The sequence below is a fragment of the Mustela putorius genome, unplaced genomic scaffold, assembly GCF_011764305.1.
Source record: "Mustela putorius furo isolate JIRA1106 unplaced genomic scaffold, ASM1176430v1.1 tig00000835_pilon_pilon_pilon, whole genome shotgun sequence".
NCBI lineage: Eukaryota > Metazoa > Chordata > Mammalia > Carnivora > Mustelidae > Mustela > Mustela putorius.
The window spans coordinates 8,754,689-8,779,886 of NW_025421492.1; the positions used below are offsets into that span (position 1 = coordinate 8,754,689).

The 25,198-nt window shown below is 62.9% G+C and overlaps 1 protein-coding gene across 4 annotated transcripts in view; it reads left to right on the forward strand.

Annotated features, from left to right (window-relative positions):
* Window positions 1–24,566, forward strand: part of CTDP1 (CTD phosphatase subunit 1) — a 51,444-nt gene extending 26,878 nt beyond the window's left edge. Inside the window, exons 11-13 of one of the 4 annotated variants that reach the window (XM_045085272.1) lie at window positions 6,799–6,958; window positions 16,038–16,195; window positions 23,998–24,296. In XM_045085272.1, coding sequence (XP_044941207.1) covers window positions 6,799–6,958; window positions 16,038–16,195; window positions 23,998–24,151 — 472 coding nt within the window. In that variant the 3' untranslated portion in view covers window positions 24,152–24,296. Of the gene's footprint in view, window positions 1–6,798; window positions 6,959–16,037; window positions 16,196–23,997 lie in introns of all 4 variants that reach the window. The other 3 variants (XM_045085271.1, XM_045085273.1, XM_045085274.1) reach the window with 3 other exon arrangements.
* The last annotated feature ends 632 nt before the right edge of the window (window positions 24,567–25,198 follow it).

Here is a 25,198-nt window from a genome sequence, read left to right on the forward strand (position 1 = left end):
ACTTGAGAAAGCCCTCGAGGCCGCAGTCAGCACAGGGCAGGGGGATGGAGGCCAGGTGCCGAGCTGGGCAGAAGCTGGTGCTCACGCGTCTCCCCTCTGGAGGAGCTGGTTGTCTCGTGAGCACAGGCACGCTCGGCTCCCTCAGTGGTTTCCTGGGGGTAGGCTCTGCGACCCTGATGCCAGGGGCCCGCGGGCAAAGCCCTCGTGCATGTGGGCACGCTGCCGGGACGCTTGCAGGAAGCTGGTGCTGACGCCGTTGGTTCGCTTGTGCGGGACACTGGGGGGTGCCGAGAAGAGGGTCAGTCGTGGACAGGCAGGTGGCCATCTGGACCCTGTGCTGCCGTCTCTGGGGGCGTGGGAGGCTGCAGTGCCTTTCTCCCCCACTTCACGGCCTTTGTTCACAGGTGTTTATGCGGTGGAGGGGGGAGCGTCCCCGGGGTCGCCCCATTTCTTGTCCTTCCACGTGGCAGGGCCACGGCCTGGGTGTGGCTCCCGAGCGCTGGGCTCGGCCGGGTGGCGGCGCGGTGAAGAGGAGCGAGGGTACCCTGGGCAGATGATGGCAGTCCCAGGTCAGACTGAGGAGGAGCACAGGCTGTGGGACTGGGGAGGGTCCGCAGGGGACTCCGCTGGCACCGGGACCCGTGGCTCAGCTGCAGAGGTGAGAGCGTCCCCCGCTGTGACAGCCTTCCCTTCGTGTCTCTTCATCCAGCCGAGCGGACGCCCAGCCGTGCACCTCGCCCACATGGACCCAGACACCAGCGCTGAGCGCGAAGCCGTGTCACAGTTTACGACAGTCGCACGGGGCAGGGCGCGCAGGGGGGCTTCTGTCACAAGCATCCAGAGCTCCCTCGTGGAGGAGGCGCTGCGCCGCCGTGGGGACGCCGTGTCGGGCTTCTCTCTGTGGGTGGTCTTGCGTGGGGCGTGCGCTCCGCGTCCGGGAATGTGTGCCGGACCGGACAGGGTGTGCGTCTGCAGTGCGGACCCCATGCCTGGCACCAGCGTGAGCCCTCAGTGCCCTGGTGTCCCCAGAGCCGTCACAGCATCAGGGCTGTACCGATGCTCACGTGAGCGGTTTCTGGGTTTTAGACTCCGCCTTTCACGCTGCCGGGAATTAGATCATGAACTTCTGAGTTAATCCTTGGGCGCAGAACAGCGTCTGGAGCGGTTAGAGCTGGAGTTCAGACACGGCTGGGGCTGCGGGCTCAGAGTAAGCTGCGGTCGGCCAGGACGGCCGCTGCGGGAGGAGACGTGATCAGCCGGAAGCGCGTACGGACGGCCAGCTGGACCCCGCTGCGGCCGAGCGCCGCCTCCTTCCGCAGGGCCGCAGTGGTCCCATAGCCGCCAGCGCCCCGTGCGAGCTGTGCGGGACCCGCGGCCCGCGAGTGGGACGGCACAGGAGGACAAACCCGCGGGCTCGTCTTCCCGGAGGAAAGTGCACAGTGTTAGTTGCTGCAGGCCGCCCGACGCGATTCTCCTCTCTCTGGACCTCGGGAGGGTGATCGCACCACACGAGTCATGGGTCACCGCCGCCCCGCGTCTGCCCGTGGGGGAGGGCATGCGAGTCGTGTGCGCGTGCGGGGGGCGGCCCGCGTCTCTCTCCTTCCTCGCGTACAGAGCACTCTGCGTTATAGAACTGGCGAACGCAGTGCCCCGCTGCCGCGGGAGGGGTGGCAGCCGTCCAGGCCCAGAGGCCAGAGGCCCAGGTAGGGCTCGGGTCGCACTCTCGCAGGTGCTCTGTACCGGGAGCCTGCCCACGCGGCTCAGAGCTGCGGCAGAGAGGAAGGGCGTCCTTTCCGCATGGAGCTAGAGCTCCCTGTCCGTTTGATTTCACACCGGGCCCACACACGCCTGTGTCCTTAGTCCCCCATCCACGCACAGCGACCCAGGGCACCTCTGTTTGCTCTGTCTGCCCTCACAGGTGCCAATGTACACAGGCAGGTCCCTGGAATCATGGGCTACGAGCCTGCACCAGCCCCCCATCGAGGCTCTGGTGCCCCTCCTGCCCGAGGCTGCCCTGTCCCTGTGTGTCGAGGGCTGTGGGAAGGGGAGCCCCAGGAGGGGTGGCTGAGCCCCATCCTGTGCAGACCCCACTGTGACATGGCGCCTGGGCCTGTGGGCAGGGACGCTGCTCTGTGCGCTTGTCTGACCGAGGCCTGGGGAGCTGTGAGTGTCTGCCTTGCCTTGATGGTTTGGGCTCTAGGCTGCTGGCTCACCTTGGGGCGCCCCTGTTGTTGCTGGCATGATGCCAGGCTCCGTCCTCCCCTCCCGAGGCTGGGTCGAGGGGCCTCCCCTGGCAGGGACCCCAGGATGTGCCTGCAGGGGAAGGTGAGCGCCCTGGACTGGGGGTGGGCCGGGGTCTGAGCAGCCAGGGCTCACCACGCGGTCCGTCTGGACTTACTGCCCCGCAAGGGTGGCGTCCAGAATTCTGAATCTCTCTTTTTTTAACCCATCGTGATGCTGTGCTCTTAGTTATGAACGTTTGTGGGGTTTTTTGTTGTTGCTTTTGTTAAAACGTTTTGTTTTGAGGGGTGCCTGGGTGGCTCAGTGGGTTAAACCTCTGCCTTCGGCTCAGGTCATGATCTCAGGGTCCTGGGATCAAGCCCCGCATCGGGCTCTCTGCTCAGCCGGGAGCCTGCTTCCTCCTCTCTCTCTGCCTGCCTCTCTGCCTACTTGTGATCTCTGCCTGTCAAATAAATAAGTAGAATCTTGTAAAAGGAAAGTTTGTTTTGAGGTCACTGTGGACCCACAGGCAAGGGTACAAAGAGAGCGAGCCCGGGTGCCCTCCCCTGCTTCAGCCCGTGCACACCTGCAGCCCAGTCTCGCCGCTGCCGTGCCCAGGCCCCCGCCGCCGGCCCCCCTCCCGCGCCTCCATAACCTCGAGACCGCTAACCCGCCCCCCAGTCCTCCGGTCGACCTAGCAGTGCCACACACACAGGCTCTCGCACATCTGTGGCCCCCCTCGGCCCCGGGCCAGTCACCGTTGCCGCACTACTCATGTGTACTCCCTCATTCTCTCCCCCACAGCCAAGGGGTCCCCCGGGAGGAGGGCCCCCATGGAGGGCTGCTCCTAGCCTTTGTGTCTGTGTCCGGTTCCGCGGGACCGAAGCCCGGGGCCGTGCCTGCCGCACTGTGTGCCAAGCGTGCGCACGGTTTCCCTCCGGAGGGGCAGCACCTTCTCTCACTCCCTCCAGAAGCAGCACAGTCCCCTCCCCACACCCCACTGTGTTTGGGGTCGACTGCGTTCTTGTCGGTCCCACTGACGGGCATGCGGGCCCCCACGTCCTGTTCCGTGAGGCGTCTTGTCTTCGCCTGTTTGCCCACGGGGCGGTCACGGGACTGCGGAGGGTGCGTCCTGCTGTGCATCAGGTACCGCTCGTCCGCGGACGGTGTGGCTGGAAGGAGTTTCTTCTCTGTAGCTTTTCCTCATCTTCACCGAGCCGGGCGAAGCAGAAGTGGTTCATTTCGGTGAATCAGGTTCCGTGGATTCGTTCTTTCCATGAAGGACACATTTGCTCTCAAGTCTGTGAACTCTCGCTCTCTGGGGTCCTAGATCCTAAAGGTTTCCTCCTACGTCTTATTCTGGAAGTTTCATAGCTCTCACGCCTTCTATTTAAGACCGTGACCCATTCTGGGTTTTTGCACGGGGCATGAGACTTTGGGTGGCGGGTCAGTTTTGCTCTTGCACGTCCTTTCCTTGGCTTCGGTGCCGGTGCCGGTGTCGGGGTGCGCCTGCGGGTCACGGCTGCGTTCCCACTGACCCTTCATCTGCACACATTCTCGTCTTTTCTTGGTCTTCAGGTGAAAATGTGCGTTTCTGGCTCTAGGTTTTCTGCAGCTGCTGTTTACCAAGCAGGGGGAGTTCGCCCCTTTCCCAGGTTTCCGTGAGTTTTTATCCTGAACGGGCGTGGAATTTTTCAGGTGCTTTATCTGCAGCGGTACGGTCACGTGGTTTCCTTTGGCCTGTCATTTGAATTGTTTCTTTTGCTGTTTTCAAGATTTGTTTTGTTCTGTTTTGAGTAATGAATTTGATGAGGATGTGTCCTAATGTTGATTCGGGGCTTTATCCTCTTTGGATTCGCTCAGCATTTTAAACGGAAAGTTGAATGTCTTTCACCAAGTTCAGGACGTTTCCAGCCCCAGTTCTTTGAGGCCGTTTCCACCTCTGCCGTGGGACGCGAGGACTGGATCTCGTCGCGGTCTGGCTTGTTCTGATCGGTCTCTCCTCGGTACTCTGCGACTCCTCGGGTTTACAGCTTTTGTGGTTTCTGTCTCCTTCCTTACAAAGTTGATCCCATCCCTGCATTTTTAAGAAACTGCGGCTGCTGCCGCGTCTTCCGCTGCCAAGCCCCTGCTCACTTTTCCTCACGCTCCTTGCGTGCGCCTGTCATTCTCGTGGAAGCGTTTTTACTGCGATGCCCTCGCGTCTGCCTCGGGTAGTTCTAGCATCTCCGCTGTCCCCGAGTGGACGTTCGTTCCGCTGGAGACCTTCCTGGTTCTTGGTAGGACGAGTGATTTTCGATGGCAGCCGGGACGGCTTCAGGTCACGCCGTGAGCGTCGGGACCTTATTTGGACCCAGAGCTTGGCTGCCTCTGCCTGGCGCCGCGCCCGCAGCACAGGTGGACGGGCCGCCTCCCCTGTGCCCGGCGGGGAGCAGTCCCGGTCTGCGCGGGCCGCCGTGGCACCCGCTGGGGGTGGTTGCTGCCGCCAGGCCGTGGGGGCTCCGGCTGCCCCCCGTGGCCCCCGCATTCACCACTGGGTGGAGGTGAACATCTTGAGTCCGACACCTCCCAGCCCAGACGAGGGCCTTGTCAGCTGCAGGGAGAGGTGCTTGTCCAGGCTCTGCCTGCCATGGTCCCCACGGACGCTGCACGGTTATGGGGCGCTCATCCCAGGCTGGACAGGAGGAAAGGTCCTGGCTCCCCACTCTGCCTTTCCGGAGACTCCTGGTGGGGCCCGCAACTGTCGGTGGTGGCCCGCGGTGGAGAGGGCCTGTCCCAGGCATTCCTGTCCTACGCGGTGGCCTCTCTCTGAGCCTCCCTTGCAGGGAGCAGCCTGCTCTCGGGGCATCGTGTCTGCCCATTGGGACTTCACGTTGCCGGCTCCTAGTCCTCCTCCACGGTCTGTCCTGTGTCCCCTGGGGGCCCGGGTCTCAGGTTGAGCTCCCAGGGGGGTGACAGAGGCCCGCCTGCCTGCCTGGGACTGGAGGTCAGCTTGCGATTCAGAACAGATGCAGAATCCCTCTGTGTTTCATTTCCTCTGGAGTCTGTGGTGCCGTCTGGGGCAGCTGTGCCAGCAGCCTGGTGTCGGGAACACGGAGCTCTTCGTCCTGGGCCTTCGTCCCCCAGAGCTGACCTTGTCAGACACAGGACCTGAGCCGCCTGGGAGACACTCACACATTTCAGGGGAGCCGTGGGCCACCTCGTGTGAACACTGGATCGCGCTAGTAGTGAAACAGCGGTTCCCAGCAGACAAGACGCGTAAGAAGAGTGGCCTGTTTGCATGTTTGGGGCTTTCTGGCCAAGGACAGCGCTTCCTGGCTGCCTGTGCCCCCCGGCTGGGAGCTGCCCTTCGGTGGAGACCCCACCACCGGTGTGGCCTGTCGTTGGTAAAGGGAGCTCGGGGGCCAGGGTCCGGGAGGTGGGCCCACCCGGGAGTGCCAGAGCCTGCAAGAAGCGGCCTGGCCGGCCCACGTGCCCTGACCTGTTGGCATGTCTCAGGTCTTGGTTTAACTGAAATCGTTGTTCTGAAGGGGAGACCTCAACAACATACTTGTTTTTCGGACACTCTGCTGTTTTCCCATGTTGGGTCCGCCGGCCAGTGCGTGTGGCAGTGTCGAGCCGTGCCGGCGGAGAGCTGTGTAGACGCTCTTGCGTGGGCGGCACTGGCGAGGCAGCGTGTGTCCCCACGCCTGGGGGCACGGAGGGGGGCGCTCCATGTTCGCGGGGAGAAGTCCCACGTCCGCTAGAGGACGCCAGCTGCCTCCCCAGCTGCTTCTCTTCGCTTGCGGGTGTGGGTGGAGCTCGCAGTCCTGAGGTTTTCCCGCATCAGCATCTTGGGGAGGGAGCGTGTGGGTGGCAGTGGCCGTGGGGCCCGAGGCACCTCGTGCAGGCTCTGAGCCCCGCGAGCAGCCACTCAAAACAGCCACTCGTGCTGGACCCGCCGGGCACACACGAGCCACTCCACATCGAGACAGTGACGCGCCAGAGCGTGCTTCTGGTCTGACATGGAGACGTGCGCGCCTGCGGGAGGCGCTGGGAGAAGCTCCCTGTGCCCAGCCTGGGATGGCCCCGGGGAAGAGCATTCCCCGGGGCTGCTGGGTTTTGTGTTCGTATCTGACCCTTCAGCAGAGCCGTGCCCTCCCGTGGATGGCTGACCTCAGCCCGTTACCTGCGCGCCGCACGTCCTCCTGTTCCAGAGACCACGGGGAGACGGTCTGTCGGCTTTGTCGTTTTAGAAGCCCCGCGGCTTGCTTGACGGGACTTGAGGATGAGGAACGCTTCCTGCTGCTTTCTATTTCTAGGCCGTGGTGGTTCGTTAGCTCTTCCCGCTCCGCCCTCTGCGCGAAGCCGGGGGAGGCGGGTCAAGCGGGGTCATGCTGGCGGAAGGAGGCGGGTGTTCGCTTCCAGCAGGAGGCGGCGCTCAGAGAAAGCCTGAGCAGGTGCTGTGCAGAGACACGGTGCCTTGTCGTAGCCAGAATGCTGTGTGTGTGCGTGTGCGTGTGTGTGTGCACCTGCTCCGAGAATCAGGAGTCCTTCCAAGTGACCTTCCTCACGTGGGACCTGTGACATTCATTTCAGAGTGGTTCAGCCGCCGCGGCAGACGCTTGCTCAAGAGCTGCCGGACAGCCGACCCGGAGAGCAGCCCGGCCCCAGTGGACGGAAGCGACAGCCCAGCATGTCCGAGACAATGCCGCTGTACACCCTGTGTAAGGAGGACTTAGAGAGTATGGACAAAGAGGTGAGGCCCGCGGGCGCCAGCGCGCCGGGGGCAGGGCGCACCGTGCTCACCACCACCCTTGGTTTCCCAGGGACGCTTCCACCGAGACACGCGCAGCGGCCTTGAGTGACGCGTCAGGGCATCGGCAACGCTGGCGAGGGCCTGGCCTTGCGCTGGTGGGGCCGGGGCCACTGGCGGCCTGCACTGCCCCACGAGACACCCTCGATGACCTCCTGCCCGGGGCGCAGCCAGCAGTCCCTTGTAGGATCTCAGCCTTACGCCCCGAAGATAGGCCACATCGGTGGGGTTTCTCTTTTGTTAAAGGTTTAATTGTGGGAGTAAGGGCTACAGGGCCTTGACGACGTTTTGAGTTGGAGACTAAATACAGTGGGGGTTTTCTTCAGGACCAAATGGCACTAAGCTGCAGGTAATTTTGTAGGCCAGACTGTTGTCTGTCTCCTGGGTCATCTTCAGAGAGGCCGGAAACACGTCAGCCGGTCCTGAGTCCCACCGGCCCCCTGGGCCAGTGCCCTCGAGAGGAGGGTCCTGCCTGCCTGTAGGGGTCTCCGTTTGTAGACGGTCGTGCAGCCTCTGCAGAAAACCATATCGTGCATCCGAGGGAACATGGCCCCTTGTTGGCACCCTGCTGGGCTCTGCTGGGGACGGAAGCCGTGTGCCGGCCGGTGCTCGGTGGCCTTTCTGCCCCAGCACCACGCCACACTCCGGGAAGACCCGAACATAGCAGGACGTATTTTAGTTTATTTTGAGCAGCAGCAGGAAAATGTCCGTGGTTCTTGTCAGCGCAAAGTCTCCCCAGCAGCTCAGAGTATCGTGTGCAGAGGATGGCTTAACTGGCGACAGCTGGACCCTACTTGCAGACGTGCTAGGCTCCGTGCTCCCATTTTTTGAACGTTAGCTGGTGGACGTGCTATTTGTTTCATAAAAATGTTTTCTCCAAACAAATTTCCTCTATGCTCCTGTATCTCTAAGGGAGTTGCTGACCCCACAGGGGGCTGGGGGAGGGGCCCGCTGGCCTCCACCTCCCCAGCCCCACAGCCGCCCCACAGACACACACTGGCATTGAATGGGGGCTCACAGTCCTGCATCGTGTGGCTGAGTCCCGTGTGTTGTGCCACTCGCCGTCAGGGCTGACAGGAGGGAACAGGCATCGTAAGATGAGGGAACGTATGCCAGTCCTGCCTCCCGGTGGGTTTCAGAATGCACCCCAGTCTGCGAGGCAGTGACCCCAGGTCTTCCATTAGAGTAGAGGAAGGTTGGCGGGGAGGGTGAAGCATGTAGGGAATTCCGAAACCTCGAGAGAATCCCAGGAAGCTTCTTGAAAACGAGTGAGTTGCCAGAGGAAGGGGTCACTAGTGGGCTGGCAGAAGTGAGCACGTGGTTTTGTTCTCTAAAAGAACACGTGGCCTTGTTCTTTTGAGATGACTCAGGGTGGATTGCTTTTTTAGAGTTGTCCTTGTGTGTGTCTAGATTTGTACACACTGGGGACCTTACGTAGGTGGTTTGGTGTTCATGCAGTTGTTCTTGGTTTATCAAGAACATTCGATCGAATAACAAATTGTCTTTTGTAGGAGTTCCTTCCGTGGTCTGTTTGCCAAAAACCTCTGTTTTTCAGTACACTTGGGTTCTGGGAACTGTGAGATCTACCGCAGGACCCTGGCATAATTTACACGTGCCAGGTAGTTGTCTCACTCCGCTCAGTGACTGGGGGGGTCCTCGGACATAGGGCTGAGAACTGTGAGCTTACTCACCTGTCTCCTGTCGGGAGATCCCCACACCCACCTGTGCCCTGTCCTGATGCCCCGGGGCTCTCCTGTGCCCTGTCTTGATGCCCACTGAGCTCACCTTTGCCCTCTGTGCCCACCTGTGCCCTCTGTGCTCACCTGTGCCCATCTGTGCCCTGGCTCAGGCTTGCTGTGCCCACGTGTGCCCTGGCTCAGGCTTGCTGTGCCCACCTGTGCCCATCTGTGTCCTGTTTCCATCTCCTCGTCCTCATCGTTGCTCACCTGTGCCCTGTCCTGGTGCCCCCGTGCTCACCTGTGCTGTGACCCATGCCTGTCGTGTTTGTCCAACCCTTTGGAGAGGGCTGTTCCAATGGGCTGTAGCTCACACTGATGGGCGTTCCCCAGCGTGTCTGTCAGAGGCACTGTGTCTGGGACCGGTCGCCTCTCCCGGCCCCCAGCGGCCACGGTCCCCTTCGATTCTGTCCCTCCTTTGTTCTGCTGCCAGAGCTCGCTGGAAACACAGCTCAGCTCAAGTCCCTGGAAGGGACTTGAGGCGTGTCCCGGTACTGTGGCCAGCTGCACTCGGGAGGCTGGGGGCCATCCTCTGGACATATGGTCAGACAGCCAGTAGTGCCCTGACAGCACATCACGGGCCCACGGCCTTCGCCCCCTCATGTCTCCATCGGAGGAGGAAGGGCAGGGGCGGTGAGAGATGGCCGGATGCTCCCCGAGAGCCTGCGCTTCTCCACGTCTTCCCAGCCGTGTGTTGCTGTGACGTTCTGTTTTACCGCGGGGCACTGGGAAGTCTCCGTGTCAGTCCAGCGCCGTCCTCGCTGTGTTCATACAGGCTTCAGGCATCCGCAGGGCTTCTGCAGCCTGCCCTGTGGGCGAGGGACCGACTACGGTCCGCGTGTGTCTAGTGTGAGGATTTCTGTGGGGAGTTGTGCTGGGTTAGGGTTGCACTTCGTGTGTGTTGGGGCTCACGCAAAGAGCCTTCTGCCGAGACCCTGGGGCTGCGATCACCATGTGCTGGGGCCTGGACACCAGTGTCCCCCGTGGGCAGCAGCTTCCTTCCGGCACGGTGGCGGGTTCTGTCACACGTGAGACGGTGAGCCTTCCTGTGTGGCCTGGGCGCTCTGGTTTTACCGAGCTTGTAGGTTTGCTGCTGCTGAGTAAGCGGCGGCGGTGAGCGGTGTGAGCTCAGGCCTCCCGTCGCTGCTTGTGCGCAGGGACGCCTTCCTGAGAGGATGTGGGGCCACCGGCATGGGCGTGCCCCGTCGGGGGACTGAAAGATGGTCCCCTGAGAGCTGACCCGAGTGTCTGTCCCCGCACACGGTTTCGCTCACTGGGCTGGCTCTTGGAGGGTTCGCACGACACTGGGGAGTTACCCGGCTGGGGTTTCGGCCTCGTGCCTCGCACACCGGCTTCTCCCTTTTGCTTTGAAGCGGCACTCGGTGTGGGACGCGTGCGTCAGGGACACCTTCAGGGCTGCTGTCCTGTCCCTGCGGCAGGTGTGCCTCACCGGAGCAAGTGCTGTTCTGCAGGTATATTCGGAGTAGAATGGGCTCATTGTCTCTTGGCTTCAGAATGTTGAGATGAAGCAAGTTTATCTCAGAAGCTACCACGGACCCCAGCTTTGGGCGGGTGGGGGTGCCTGCGGGTGTGGGTGTGGCCGTGGTCTTGTCTGAGCCTTCCCCGCTCAGGGCTGTTCTAATGACACGTTCACAACGTTTTGCCCAAGTGACGATGCTTGGGGTTAGTGGGGCATCGGACACTGCGTGAGTTTTCACCGGTGTCCTCTCCCGGAGGCTGCATGTCCCGCTGTCCCGCAGTGCTCTCACGGACCAGGTTTGCACACCTGTGTTCCCGCGTGAGCCAAACACACGAGGTGTGTGGAACTCTCGCTATTGTGTGGCCACAGGCTGGTGAGCAGGTTTTGTGCTGGGATGTGTGGGTCGTGTCTCCAGAATAAAAGAAAGGTCCACCCTTCAAGTTAAAATGCACAAGTCCGTTCCGACAGGGGAACGTTCGCAGTCCCATCAGGACAGAAGAGGTGCTTTGAGTCAGATCGGTAGGGAAGCGCTGGCCACGAGAGATGAGAAGGGCTGGCGCACGATGCCGCCCACACCCTAAGCACAGGGAAGCATCACGGCGGGTGGACAACCGGCCTGTCGCTGACCCCCGTGTCGGCCCCAGGTGGGCGCCCCCAGCACGGCCCCCCAGCCTCGCGCTCCCTGCAGCTGAAGTCCACGGAACAGAGAAGGGAGCACCCGCTCAGTCCGTCGGGCAGGCAGTTCTCCATCAGGTCAGGGGTCTGAGCCCCGTGTTGGACCAAGAGCTTTCTTTAAGGAAGAAAAAACGTTACAGCTTCGGAAGAAAGAGCAGCGGTTCCTGGAAGCGTGGGTGCGGCGGGACGAGCAGGTCCCCAGCTCTCGCCCTTACTTGCAGGCGGGGCCCCTCTCCCAGCTCTGCTCTGGGACAGGCACCCAAAACAGAGGGTCGAGGGACAGGAGTCTGTGGCCCAGAGAGTATGGAGGCTCCTTCCTCTGCCTCTGTGTCCCCTGTGGGGCCCCAGGCACAGCACAGAGTGGAAAGGAGCGCCCCAATTCTGGGGAGAAGCAGACCCCAGGCTTGCCTCCGAGAGCAGACGTGGGACAGACGGCATTACGGAGGCATAAAATCCACGTCGCTGTCCGCGGAAGGCAAGGCCCTCGCCAGGCTGGTCACCTGCAAACACAGACCCGTGTTCCCCAGAGGCTTGGAGAAGCTGTCCAGTCGGAGCCATCCGGGCACAGCCTGAGTGGCAGCAGACGCCCACCCCCGGCCAGCCCAGTCGTCGGGGTTAGGAGACCAGCACGTTCAGAGCCGCTCGGTGGCTGGGCTCCCCGGGCAGAGGCGCAGAGCCTCCAGGGAACACACACGCAATGACAGGTGAGCAGCAGGGATTTCAGAACCGAGAGAGACACGCTCCGCGGGGTCCCTGACGGCCGCCCCACACGCCCGACCCAGTGGAGGCAAAGAAGGGAGAGCCCACGAACAGGGTCGCGGAGACCCCCTGGAGACGAGCCGGAAGACAGATGGGGGTCTGTGGTCAGAGCCACAGTACGTCCGGTCAGCAGCAGAGCCTTCTGTGTGCGCCACTGAACTCCACAGCTGGGAGGACGGGGCATGGGGCGGATACTTGGAGGAACGATGGCTGAAGACCCCAGGAACTTGGTCAAAGCCATCAATTTACTGGTTTCTGATGCTACAGACCAGTCTGGCCAGTCATAGATTTTCATAAAGCAGAGTGTCGTCCACGCTCTGTGTCTCCGCGTGGCTCCCTTCTCCCCAGGACCACAGCAGGCTGCGCGCAGAAGGCTTGTGTTCGACGAGGGCCCTGCGGAGCGCCGGGCGGACTCGTGCATGTTCAGAGAGCGTGTCTCCCCGGCAGGGGCGCAGGGACCGGCCGCATGGCAGGACTCGGTGTTCATGGGCAGACGTGCACAGAAGAGGCGGCTGGAGACCGTGCGGAGAGTGGTTTGAGGCTAGGTCACGCAAGTCTCTCATTCTAGGTGTCGTGGGTACACTTTAGGAACAGTACGTCCTGCAGAGCTTTAATTGCTTGTTTGTCTGACGGCTGGAACGTCTCCTTTGCGTCCTCAGCCCTCGTGGCAGTCGGACTTCACGGGCCGTCTCATTTACGTGTGTGCGGCCTCGCGGTCATGCCCACTGGGCTTTCTTCCTCAGATTGAGTCCGGCACGGACATCAGGCAGGGACACCGCCGTGACTTTGCCAAGTGACCCTTCTGTTCACACGCCTCTGTTGGGAGCAGGAGCTTGCGGACCAGCAGATTCACTTGTGCCGTTCAGGGCTTTATGTGAGTCAGCAAGCTCCCCAAGGTAGTTCAGCAGACGGCTGCCGTGAGGGCTCTTGTGTCTCTGCTCAGTGCTGGGCCGCATGTTGGGAAGCTGTGCCAGCCACGTCATGAACGTTCCGGACAGCTCGAGATAGTTAACAGACGTTAGCTTTTAGAGAAAACACTCGAGATTGAAGATAATACGTGAAAACGGCGTCTTTATAGTCGGAAAGTGAAACAGGAACACAGGTCCTAATTTATTTCTCAAGATCTAGAGGGCCTGTCCTGCAGACTCTCCCGGGCCAGTCCGTCCAGGGGGCTGTGGCCAAAGGAGCTGTGACAAGCGTTGCTGGCCTAAAGCTGGAGGGAACACCAGGCGTCACCGCGGGCTTGTCTGCTTCAAGCGTGCGGGCCGAGGCGGACTGGGACAGAACCGCCTCTGTCCCCTTTTCTGTGTCCTCCGTGGGTAAAGGGTCATTAACACGTCTGAGCACATTTCCCTTCTATCAAGAGAGAAAGTCGCCTGGCACAGGGAGTGACCGGGAAGGTGCATTTCCAGCCTGGGGCACGCTTCTGTTCCTCTCTTTACCGTGGCCCCTCGCCGGCCTTATGTCTGCGCCGGCAGAGGCCGTGAGGAGTCCGGGATCCCCACGGTCCTGCGTGTTCCCAACAAGACGATGGGAACGCTTTCCAGGGCCTGCGCCGGGAGCCGTGGGGGCCTCTGACAGACCTCCGTCGTTCAATCCGTAGAAAGCAAGTTTTTTCTCTTCACATACTTGGCTTTTAGGTTTTTCCTTAAGATTCTAAAGTTTTTACCCGGCATCTTTCAAGTAGTGTTTATAAAATAGTTCATTACACCTTACTGTTTTTCAAAGAGCCCAGTTACCCTTGTGTAAAGGACAGGCCTAGAGCCCTGTCTTGGCTCTGAGACAGACCCTTGTGCCCGCGTCAGGCAGGAGCCCGAGCAGGTTGAAGCATAACTTAGGTACGGCTCCTCCCTACGCACGATTCTCGCTGGTGCAGAACGTTTGTCTGAATCTTGCCAAACAGTCGGCAGGACGGACGCGCACGCGGGTCTGCCAACTGCAGACGCGACGGTCGACGGGCTCCTGCCTGGGGATGGTGCTGACGCTCCCGGGCCGCCTCGCGGTCTCCAGGAGGCCGTGATTGTCTTTCGAAGACCTGGTTTAATTCCTCCTTTTCCTCTTGAAAAGGTAACGATGCAGAGTTACAGGCCCGAAGTGTCTTCAGAGGAAGTTTAATATCCCAACAGGAGGCTGGCTCATCAGCCGAGAGCGGGCGCAGCGGTGAAGGGCGCGTGCGCCCGCTCTCAGTTAACCCCGTGCTTGCTGGCACCTGCCCTCAGCGTAGGAGCGAAGCCCGCGTGTCGCCTGCAGACAGCACAGTGACGGAACGACCGTTGCCGCGTTGCTGTAGCTGCCGCTGGGCCGTTTCCACGCTCTCACTGAGGTCAGCGTGGCGGTGACGGAACTGGGCTAGGATTGAAGCTGCCCTGTGCTGGGACCTCACCTCTCCTGTCCGAGCCCTCATAGTCCGTGCACAGAAGCCCAGGGGTGCTTTGGGGTGCGTGAGGCCAGGGAGGTGAGGAGCGGGCAGCCCAGTCCCCGAGTGTGCAGGGGTGGGGGGGGCGTGCCCTTCGCCTTTGTAGGGCGGGGCTGCTGCTGGCCAGCCCCGCCGGCCGTCTCCGGGCCCCTCCCCTCCCTGGAGGCCGGGGCTGGGGCCGAGGGCTCCAGGCTTCTGCTCCTCGCCCCGTCCTGAGCCCACCAAGAGTCTGTCTGCCGTGTGGCCGGGAGCGCTGTGTCAGGTCAGAGGGACAGAGGCCAGCGGATCTCTCTCTCACTGCTTCATACAGCAGATAACCTTGTTACGTAGGGTCCACTTTGCAGTCTTAAAGACGTAATCCTGTTGGCTTACATGGTGTTCGACATCCTTGCTGGCTTTTGCTGTGTGTGTATTTCTGGGGAGAAAGAGAGGCCTTCCGCCCGGGGTGCGGCACCCAGGACTCACGGCGCCGGGTTAGTGCGGTCGTCTCTGCGCTCCACTGGCGCCTTCTGTAGTAAGTTCATGTTTGTAGTGATGCAGCCACACGTTTGCCGTTAACATCCTGAAACGCTGTGGCACTTCTCAGGCGTGCGTATGGTTGGGGGCGTTCCGGAGCCGTCAAAGAAGCGCTTCTAGCCTGGGAATTGGCTCTGCGAGCGTCCGCCTTGGCCTTGGCTGCCCTGAGCACCCAGGCCGCTGCGGAAGGCAGGCCTGCTGCCGGGTACTGTGGGGCACAGAGAAGCCCCCGGCTTGTCCGTCACACACTAGGTCAGAGCAAAGAAGGACCGCGGTTTCCCTTGTGTGAGCAGAGCGCCACTCCTTGAGAAAACAGCAGCGTCCCAGAAACGCCCTTAGAGGGGCTCCGGAGCGCAGTGCAGTGAGCAGGACGTTTCTGTCCCGTTGCCGTGGGTAACCTCCGTTCCATATTTTCTCCTTTTCACCCGATCTCTGTCGTTATCTGGTGTCTGTGTTAGAAGACCAGGGCGAGCGGCGCCTTCAGCTCGGGTCGTGATCCCGGGGTCCTGGGATCGAGCCCCGCATCGGGCTCTCTGCCCAGCAGGGAGCCTGCTTCCTCCTCTCTCTCTGCCTGCCTCTCTGCCTACTGGTGATCTTTGTCAAATAAATAAATAAAATCTTTAAAAAAAAAAAAAAAAAAAAAAGACCAGAGTGAATTTGAGAGAAAGGCCGAGAGACCAAGGTCAGACCAAGGTGGAAGGCCGACCCTTCCCCCGTCTTCTGTCCGTAGGCTCACCCCAGCCTGAAGTGACAGCTCCGTCTGACTGAGTGGGTGTTGGGAGGCTGCCCAGCCGAGCTGTTCCGGTGGGAGAGCCGCGGGAACCCCCCCTCAGTGGCTCTCCCTGGGGACCCGGCGTCCCTGGGGGCCGGGCGCTTGGCCTCTGGAAGCAGACCTGCCCCCGGCTATAGAGGATCAGTGAGGGCCGTGCTAGGCCCCATGACTACTAGTCCCCATCGCCCCTGCTTGGCATGTCCGTGAATGGTTCAGTTTGCAGAGAGCGAGGCCCCAGACACAGCTGGGACCCCGCCGGCAGCAGCCCCCCCGACACTCCAGAGCACCTCCTGGGAAGCAGTCGTTCTGTGCGGCTCATCGGTCACGAGCATTTTAACACGGTCTTTTTCACCGCGCAGCTCATGCGCGCACCAGCTAGAAACCCGTCAGAATCATGCCGCCAAGAAGTGACTGCCCAGGCCCGCATGACTTGCAGCAGGGCCCCATGGGGGGTGCCGGGAGCCCAGGACAGGCAGCCTGGCCCTGTCGGCTCTCCCTCGGCCTCCGGAACCTGCTGTGCGCCTCCCAGAGCCCCGCGGCAGAGGGCCCGGCGCTGCAGACCCAGGAACCCGACGTGCTGCCCACGCGCCGGGGGTGACTGGGTGGGGGCCGTGGGCCACGGGACGGGCGGAGGCTGTGTTCCGGCACTGACTGTCCCCCTCCGCCAGGTGGATGACATCCTGGGAGAGGGGAGTGACGACAGTGACACTGAGAAGAAGCGGCCGGAGGAGGAGCAGCAGGAGCAGCCCCCGCCCCGGGAGCCCCAGGCCACGCTGGAGGCCACGCCATGTGGGGAGAGGACCAGCGCAGGCAGCCGGGGGCCCAGGTGAGGGGCCGGGGGGAGGGTCCCGGCCTGGAGACATCTGTGGGTGCGACGGAGTCTCAACAGAGTCCCCAGACCTGGGCGTGTCAGAAGGCGACAGGAATTTCTCTCCACGTCTCGTGCTTCAGGTTACTCCTCGTGGACCCCAGTTTCTTCCCCTTGGGGGAGCCCGTCCTCAGTGCTGTTAGTGGGGACACCCCACGGGGCCAGCGGTCACCAGCCTGGGGCAGAGGGCAAGGTGGCGCCGGGGCTGGCACGTTGGGGCACAGCGCCCACTTTCCGGCGTGCCCTGCCCTGTTCGCGGCCCCGTCCGTGGGCAACATGCTGGGGCCGCAGCCGCCTCTCCACCAGCACGGACACTGACCCCGTCCTCTCCTGGACCGAGGGCAGCCTGCCGGTTCTCCTCCTCCGAAGCCTCTTTTTGTCTGCCTTGGATCTGATCACCGCATTTGCTCTTCGCTCAGTTTCCTTCCTTTTGGCCTCTTTCTGAGTCTTCCCACTCCAGTGGCCCGGCTCAATCCCGCCAAAGCCAGAGCCACTGTCCCCACGTGCCTGAGCTGCCTCGGGGCCCCGCTGCATGCTGGGACTGGCCTCGCCGCCTCCAGGCTACAGTCCCCACTTCCTGGCATCAACACTTCGTTGCTTTGCTCCCTCGTGTTGGTGGAGTCCGTGCGTCTTCCAGAAGCTTCCTGGGCCAGTGCGTGTTGGACACACTGTGTGGCCACGCAGGCTGCCTTGGCTTCACCCCCGCCGGCCTGACAGTGGGGTGGGGGCTGCAGGCGGCGTGGCTCCAGCTCTCTCCGGCAGTGTCCACGGGGGGCACCGCCATCTGCCGCGGGGAGGACTGCGCCCCTGCCCCGTGCGCTGGGCGGTTTGCACGCCCCCCATGCAGCCCCAGCCGCGGTCGACCCCCACGATGAGAAGCTGGCAGACGCGTGTCCCAAGAGCTTCCTCCCAGCCACACACCGGTGGGCCTGCCTTCAAAGCTTCTGTGCCTCAGTTTCCTCTTCTGAAATGGGGGCATCGGTGGTGCCGTCTCGGGTCACCAGGGCCGATACAACACAGACGCGTGTGTTCGCCCCATGCCTGGGATCTCCCTCTGTGCCGGGGCTCTTCTCTTTCCCCACTGAGTCCGCACACCCATCGGGTCTGACCTCAAGATGTTCTGTGGGTAAAGAAACAGCCCAAAAGAGTTGTTTACGTGAGCAGTCCAGTTCCAGAGCAGGACTGGGCCAGACGTGCCAACAGCAGACGGGGAGAAGGCGCAGAGATTCGTGGCCCCGTGTGTGGGAATGTCCCTCCGAGAAGGGCTGTGTACGTGCCGGCTGCGGAGCAGGAGAACGTCAGCCTCTCAGGCGCGCTTGCTGTCCTGCCTGTCACACGGCGGAGCTCTCAAGAGCCGGCGTGAAGCCTGTCGCCTTGTCTCGGGAACGAGTTGTTTAAAATGCCGCGTGAGGTGCTGTAAGCCTTGCTCGGTCGTCGTGCTGGCCGTGTCTTCCTCCCGGTGCAGGGGTACCCTGGGGTCTGTGGAGCCGGGGGTGCAGGTGCCGGCTGGTGCCGGTGACACAGGACGCCGACGCCACCTTTCCCTGTCGAGTGGAAAAGAAAGTATTTTTCACTGAGATCAGAAAGGCCTGGGGGGAGCAGACCAGGAGTGTCCTCTTCTCTTGGGCCCGTGGGTGCGCCACTGAGCCCCCGAGTGCACATGCTCTACCGTTTCTGTGTTCATGGGGCCGTGCCCACCCACGACAGACTCCAGGCTGGTCGGAAAGAGCCTTTGACGTGGATCGGGTGCTGGCCTTCTGCCCTGCAGGCGCGTGGAGCAATGTGGATTTAGGCCCGGGGGCTGGGTCTCCTGCGTCTCCGTGGCCAGCCCACTCAGGGAGAGGCAGTCCAGCTTCCAGCTGGAAGTTTCTCCTGTGCTGTGGAGAACATCGGAACCAAAGGTGCCAGCAAGGCGATAAGAAGCTTGAAATTCTCCAACGTGACGGGGTGGGGGGCAGCCAGACGTAAGTAGGGCCAGACGTGGGGCTGAGCCCCCAGCAGGCGCCCGGTGTCCACACCTGTCCCAAGGCCAGGAGAGCAGGGCACCCCCGGACTGTGCTTGGGCTCTGCTTGCTGTGTGGGACGTCCGAGCTGGCTCCTGTCGTCACCAAGCCTGGAGACACTCACGGTGCTCTTTCCCTCCTGCCTTCCCCTGCTTCTGCTGAGCTTGGTACGTGTGGCCGTGGTGGGAGCTCGGGGTATCTTGGGATGCCCCACGGCTCTAACCCCCGACTGCAGCAGAGTCAGACGGCAGCGGCTCCCCGTCAACCATCGCGGGTGACTCGCGTTTGCGGACCTTGTTTCTTCCTGTAACAGAAGTTGGCCGGTGTGCGCGTCCGGTTGTGTTTTTCTCTCGCTCGCGGGGACTGGATGCGGAAGTGAGGGCCGTCAGGAGGCAGGGCCGGCTTTGCGCCCGGGTGTCTGGTTGGCAGCCCCTCTCGCCAAGTCTGCGTGGCCGAGCTGCTCGACGGGTCTTCACGCCCAGACAGCCCAGCTGGTCCCTTGGCGTACAGCGGCCACCCCGGCGGGCGAGAGGCCAAACCAGCCTCCACAGCATGGGAACCGCACCGCCGGCTTCCACTCCCAGAGAAGCTGCCGGGAGCGCGGCCCAGGGAGCCGCGTGGAGTGAGAGTGAGTAGCAGCCAGCGGAGCGAGCGTTCTCAGAAGAGCGCACAGCGGCCTGGCCTGTGCACCGGGGGGGCGCAGCGGGGCAGGGGCAGAAGAGCTCCCGGGGCGGAGGGACAGGGTTCTCACACACATACCCCGAAAGCTCCTCCAGCTCCGGGGAGGGTGGTGGTCGGCGCAGACACCCCCACCGGCACACGCCATAGTAGCCGCGCCGACGCCAGGGACTGGGCACGCGTGGCCGCTGCTGCGGAGACCGGGCCCGCGCGGGTGTGGGAGAGAAGGCCGGCAGCAGGCGGACCCCATCAGACAGACGGCAAGAGGAGGGCGTCCCCGGCCCGGGGCAGAGAGCGTTCGCCCGGAGCCAGCTTGCCTCCCAGAACATCCTGAAGGACGCGCTTGGCCGCGAGCCGGGGAGCCACGCGGAGACGGGGGTCGCAGCAGGAGCAGGTGTGTAAGACGACGTGTGTGGTGCTGTCTGCGGGGCGAGCAGTGCGGGGAGCCGGCCGTCGGCTGGCAGAGGCAGGGGGAACGACGCATCTCGGAAGAAACGGCGAACGGGAAGGTTCGTGTGTCGTGCCAGGAGTGTGTGCTCTCCACCCGCTCATGTGTGAGATGTGAAGTCACGCGCGGTGTACGGCTCGTGGGGACGCGTGGCACACGTAGGTACCGCGAATGACAGGGCCCGAGCAGAGGGAAGAGTCCGTCCCCGTGTCTGACCGGGGCAGACTCAGGCTGGCCACCATCCATCCTGACCGCGTGCCGCGGCGTCCGTAGCCCCCGTCGGGAGGGAAGGCCAGGAGCCCGTGCCTGTGCCCGTCCCGTGGCGTCCCGGCAGGCAGGGGAGACGAACCGGGTCCGAGCCGCACCACCCTCGAGCCTGCAGCGCGAGCAGGTCGGGAGGTCCGAGATGAGAGCAGACTGACTGTCGGGCCCGCGTGTGCGCTGCTTCGGGGGGAGCAGCGGGCAGTGCTCCGAGGCTGGCTGCCGCCGTCCATCCTGGCGAGGGCCGAGAAGTGGGAGGTAGACCGGCGGCTGCTCCGTCACCCGCACACGCACACACACGACGGTTGGGCCCCACGGCAGCCCACGCCGCCGGGAGAAGGAGCCAGAGGACCCGCCCTCTTGGTCCCAGGTGGTGAGGCTGCGGCACGGGGGTGGTGGTCACCGGGTCGGGGTGAGCGTCTGTGAGCGCACACTCGTGCCACCCACGGTGCCCGCCAGGCCGGACGCTCAGGAGACCGGGCTGTGGAGCGAGGGGGGGCGCTGGTGCCCTCCTGCTCCTTCTGCGAGGGCACTCCGATGGCGTCGTGGCCATCGGCAGGCTTCTCAAAAACAGTTGCCGCAGATGTGGTCCAGAGAACTTCCCCTCTGCAAACACGCCCGCCGGACGCCTGCACGCAGACTGCAGACCGGGCCTTTCGCCGCCCCTGCTGGGACTTTCCCGAAGGCCGTCTTGGGGATGCGGCAGTCCCCATGGTTTTTGCTGGTGAAAACTCCCTCCGTGGTTCCTGGGACGTGACCTGGCGTTTGTCCTGAGGAAGCAGCAAAGCCTCTCGGAGACCATCTGGCCGGACCGTCGGGCCGCGGGCGTCCTTGCTCTCCACGTCGTGACCTGAGGCGGCGCACGGCCCACCCGGCCACACAGGCTGCCACGTCCCTGAGCGCACGTCGGGGCAGCTGGTGGGCTCGGCGCAGGAGTGTAGGAGACTGCCAGGTCGGGTCCCACGTGTGCTGCTCTGGTGCCTGCCCGTGTCTCCGAGCGGGAGCCGTGGATGTCGTCTTGGTCTTTCTGTTAAAGGGGCCGCACGGGCTGGCGGCTGTCACCTTGGTCACTGTCACTGTGGCACCGAGCTTCGCACTGGAGCAGGCCCCATGACAGGTTCTCCATGGATGTAGTTGCTGGGGACATGGCTGGGGACATGCCCTCCACTCCACCACGGGTCTCCTTCCCCGGAGACCCCCATACCATGTGCGGGACAGGCCTGGCCTCACAGCAGCGTGTGCTCTTCAGCTCGAGCACGAGTGTGGCCCAGCTCCTGCGCACGGCTGAGGAGTCCTGCGGACACGGACAGGGGACCCAGCCTCCAGCCTGAGCCCTGGCTGTCTGCACACTCCGGGCCCAGCTGCCTTCCACAGCCGCCGTGACACCCGACGTGGACCGACCACACAGCGGGGAGTTGATGGCCGCCCTGTAGGCTTAGCAAGTCTAACCCCGCATGTCAGGTGACCGGATGGCCGGGTGCCTGCTCACAGCGAAAGGCAGGCTCCCTGCAGCCCACGCTCAGGTGAGGAGACCCCAGCACGCCGCCCTTGCTCTGTGCCGCACACACGTCTGAGAAGGGAGCAGCCAGGTCGGCCTCTTACGTGCTGTCCCCGCAGGATGCCGGCCTGGCCCCCCCTTGCACGCACGGGCACACGCATACACGGAACAGGTGTGTTCATCCGGGCAGTGGCCTCGCCGAGGGCAGCACGGCGGCTCCTTTCTTTCTGCTAAAAAACCAAGCTGCTTTAACCGGCAAGTTGAAAGCACACGGTTTGTGGACACTGGGTGCTGGTCGTCATTAGACACCCACGTGTGCGCGGCTGTCACAGTCGCGGGACCGTTGTACACGCCAGGGACAGCGAGCTCGAGGCGCCGGAGGGCGGCCGCCAGCAGCGCGTTTGGAGGCGGGAACGTCGAGGAGGAAGCATGTGCCGATGCTGCTGTCCTGTTCCCGCTTTCTGCAGGGTCTGTCTGTGAGCGCGTGCGAGTGCCACGCGTTGTGAGGGGCGTATTGACTGTCGCCTGCAGCCCCGTTTCCAATTCTGGAGATGAGTTTTGGGGGGAGGGAGCGCCTCCAGCAGACCCCCTGCTGAGCATGGAGCCCCACTTGGCGCTCGATCCCATGACTCCGAGATCACAACTTGCACCAAAATCAGGAGTCAGATGCGCAGCGGAGCCGCCCAGGTGTCCCGAGGTCGCTCTTAATCGGTAAAGTTCAGTCCTGCTGTACGTTACTTAACCAAGCGCGACCGGGCGCCGCTGCCCCAGACGTTCTAGAGCCGGCGGGAGGTTCACAGGGGCGCCTGGGGCTCAGCCGGTGAGGGGCTGCCTTTGGCTCAGGTCACAGCCCCAGGGTCCTGGGTTCCAGCCCGGCCTTGGGCTCCCTGCTCTGCGGAGAGCCTGCTTCCCCCCTTCCTCTCCCCCTTCCCTACTCTCGCTCTCAAATAAATGAGTCAAATCTTTCTTTGAAAGAAGAAAGGTTTTCACAAAAGATTTTACCCTAAATTACCATCGTTGTAAGGTGGCTGTCTCGAGAGAACTTTCCGAGCCGGCTGCGGCTTCTCCACCTGTCCTGGTCCTGACCCCAGGGGTCCCTGCTTTTCCCCAAGCTCTCCCTCTGCTGTCCTGCTCCCGCCAGCACGCCTCTGCCTAGGGGGTCGTCTGAGCTGCTTCTGGGGTTCCTGATTCGCGTCCGCACAGCAGTGGGTCCAGCTTTTTCCTGGACTCAGGGCCTTCCTCCCCAGCAGCAGGAACTCTCTGTCCTTGCTTTTTTGTCTCAAGCTCTCAAAGGGATGAAAGGGACCCTCGGTGCGGACGGGGCTCTCCACGGGGAACAGACTGTTCATAGGACGCGGCGAGGGAAGTCGGTCGCGTTTGTCCCTTCCTGAGGCCGGCTCTGCGCAAACCAGAGGACCCCCCCAGACGGTGTGATGGAGTGTGTCCACGCAGCGCGAGCTGGGCTCCCAGTCCAGCCAGGACCCCGGGGGCGGGTGGAAGCCCAGGACCAGGAGCACGTCCTGACGGTAGATCGTGAGGTGACAGGAGACGAGCCTTCACGATCCCTCAGCGTGCTCTCCGGCTGCAGGGTGGGGTCCAGCCGGTGTTTTCCCAGGTTTTCTCAAAATCACTGGCGTTTTTGGTGAACCTCTACCGCATGCCAGCAGCCAAGACGTGTTCCTGCACTACTGTTCTGGGCACCGGGCTCACGCACGCTTTCCTGGGCAGTGCCCGGTGGGACACTGGTTTTATTGGGGTCGTCAGTCGTGTGAACAATAAAAACACCCCCTTGTAGTGACTTGACGGCCCCTTGCCGCTCGCACGCGAAGCGGGTCAGCTGTTGGCCTGCCTGGTGTTGCGGATACGGCCTGTTCTCCGCTCAGCAAGCGGACAGTCCTCCAGGTGGGCACAGAAGCAGCTTGTTTGGGCGCTTGGGCGACTGACTCCTGATTCCGGCTCAGGTTGTGATCTTAGGGCCGTGGAGTCGAGCCCCGATTCAGGCTGCCCAAGGAGTCAGTTGTGCCTCTCCCTCCCCCTGACTGGCACACGCACGTGGGCTCCCTTGAAAGTAAAATCCTTGTGACAGACCTTGTCTCGGGATATCTTGCAAACCCAGAAGTCAGCCACGGCTGAGTTACCGGACCGCGTGTCCGTCAGGCTGCGCCTGGGCCTGGTCTGGGCCCGACCCGGGTTCAAGTCCTACGGATGCACGCAGGGCTCCCCCCACACGCCTCCCCCCAGAAGCGAAACCCCCGCGCTCCCCGTCGCCAGCCTGAGCCCTCGTACGGACGCTGTAGTTCTGCTTCCCGAGTCCTTCTCAGGGTTTCTGTCCTTTTTGAGCTCTGACCGTTGCCGTTTTTAGATTCGGGAGTGTTTCTCACGGGTGGTTCACGTGGGGTGGTCCTTGGAGTGCTGCCAAGGAGGCAGGTCACGGCTTCACAGGTGGAGGGCTGGGCCTCGGGCCTCGGCCACACCTGCTGCACTCACGGTGTCCCGGCCTTGTGCTTTGACCTGCTTGGGACTCCCTCGTGCGTGCCGGACTCTTGCTGTGGGGCTGCCTCTGCGGGGCCCGGCGGCACGGGGAACAGAGCGCGTGCCTCACTCTGGGGTCAGCTGACTTTGGCCATCAGTGCCAGCTGGCTCTTGCCGTGAAACTAGCACTTTGCAGTGCCCTTCCCCAGAGGACAGTGCAGCGTGTGTGCAAGCGTGTGGGGGTGTGCATGCCAGGGTGTTCTTGTGGGGTGGATGCGCGTGTGTGTGCCGGGACATGGACACCGGTGACGGGGCATGCCTGCGGGGTACATGCGCGCGTGTGTGCCGGGCCGGGCCGGCCCCTGCTGCGAGCCGTTCATGGTCTGCGTCTGTCTTGTAGGGGCCACAAGCGTAAACTGCCCGAGGAGGACGTCGGCGGCGTGTCCAGCGGCGCGTCCAGCGGGGAGTCCAGCGGGGCGGACGAGGAAGGCAGCAGCTCGGAGGCAGACGAGATGGCGGCAGCACTGGAGGCCGAGCTCAGCGACCTCATGTGACCTGTGGGGCACAGGGCAGGCGTGCACTCCGTCCCCGGAGGGCTCCAGCAGCGTGGGCCCTTGGATGTTCTCTCTTCTCCAGAAAGACGTGCATATTGGCGGAGCTCCACATACAGAGACACATAATTTTGCAGAAATAGGTGTTTTTAGAGGTTTTACTATGGAAAGTCTACTTTTCTAAGGGACGGTGTCCCGGGAGGCGGTGTGCCAAAGATGTCGCCGCCCCCTGCGCAGCCCGGCGCGAATCGGGAGGTGGGACGCGGGCGGCGGCCAGAGTGCGCAGTGGGGGCCGGGCAGCGGGGCCGCAGGGGCGCGGGGTCCTCCCCCGGGACTCAGATGTAAAGTTTTGTATATCGATCTCGCGTTGACCCACCAAGCAAATTTCTCTTTCATTGAATAAAACTCCTTTTTGTAAGCTCGTGCTGGTGCGCTGCGGCAGGAGCGGCTGGCGTCCGGCCGCTGCGGGCCGTCCCTGGGAGAACAGACGGGCCTCACTCCTGCAGGCCGTCCCGTGGGCCCGACGTCGCGGTACTCGTAGCGAAGCGTTGAGAACACGGAGGGTCTCCGTCAGTGCTCACTCTCAGGTGACGAGCCTGGATCGGAGATACCCCAGGACCCCAGGCAGCTCCGAGCCGTCCGAGAAGCCGGAGCACGGTTCATCACACGGCGTGTCCCCCAGACAGCCTGATGGTACCTGGTCCCTGGCGCTCGGTCCGGGTCTGACCCATGATCCCTCGCGTTCATGCAGCTCCGGGAGGAGCTGGTACAGCGCCCAGAGACCTCTGGGTGCGAGCCTTGGTCAAGCTGCCCGTGGGGGTGGTCTCCGCACCTCCTCTGAGACGGCCCGGACGGCACCTCCTATCGGCGGACTCTGGGTGGCAGGTGACCTGGCATGTGTTCCTGAACCTCGACAACAGTCTGAGGTATTGCTGGAAGACGCTGTTGGTGGGGCGCACCTTCTCCAGCGCAGGTCAGCTGCGCGGGCTCGGAGACGCTGTTGGTGGGGCGTACCTTCTCCAGCTGCGCGGCCTCTCCTCCCCGTTTTCC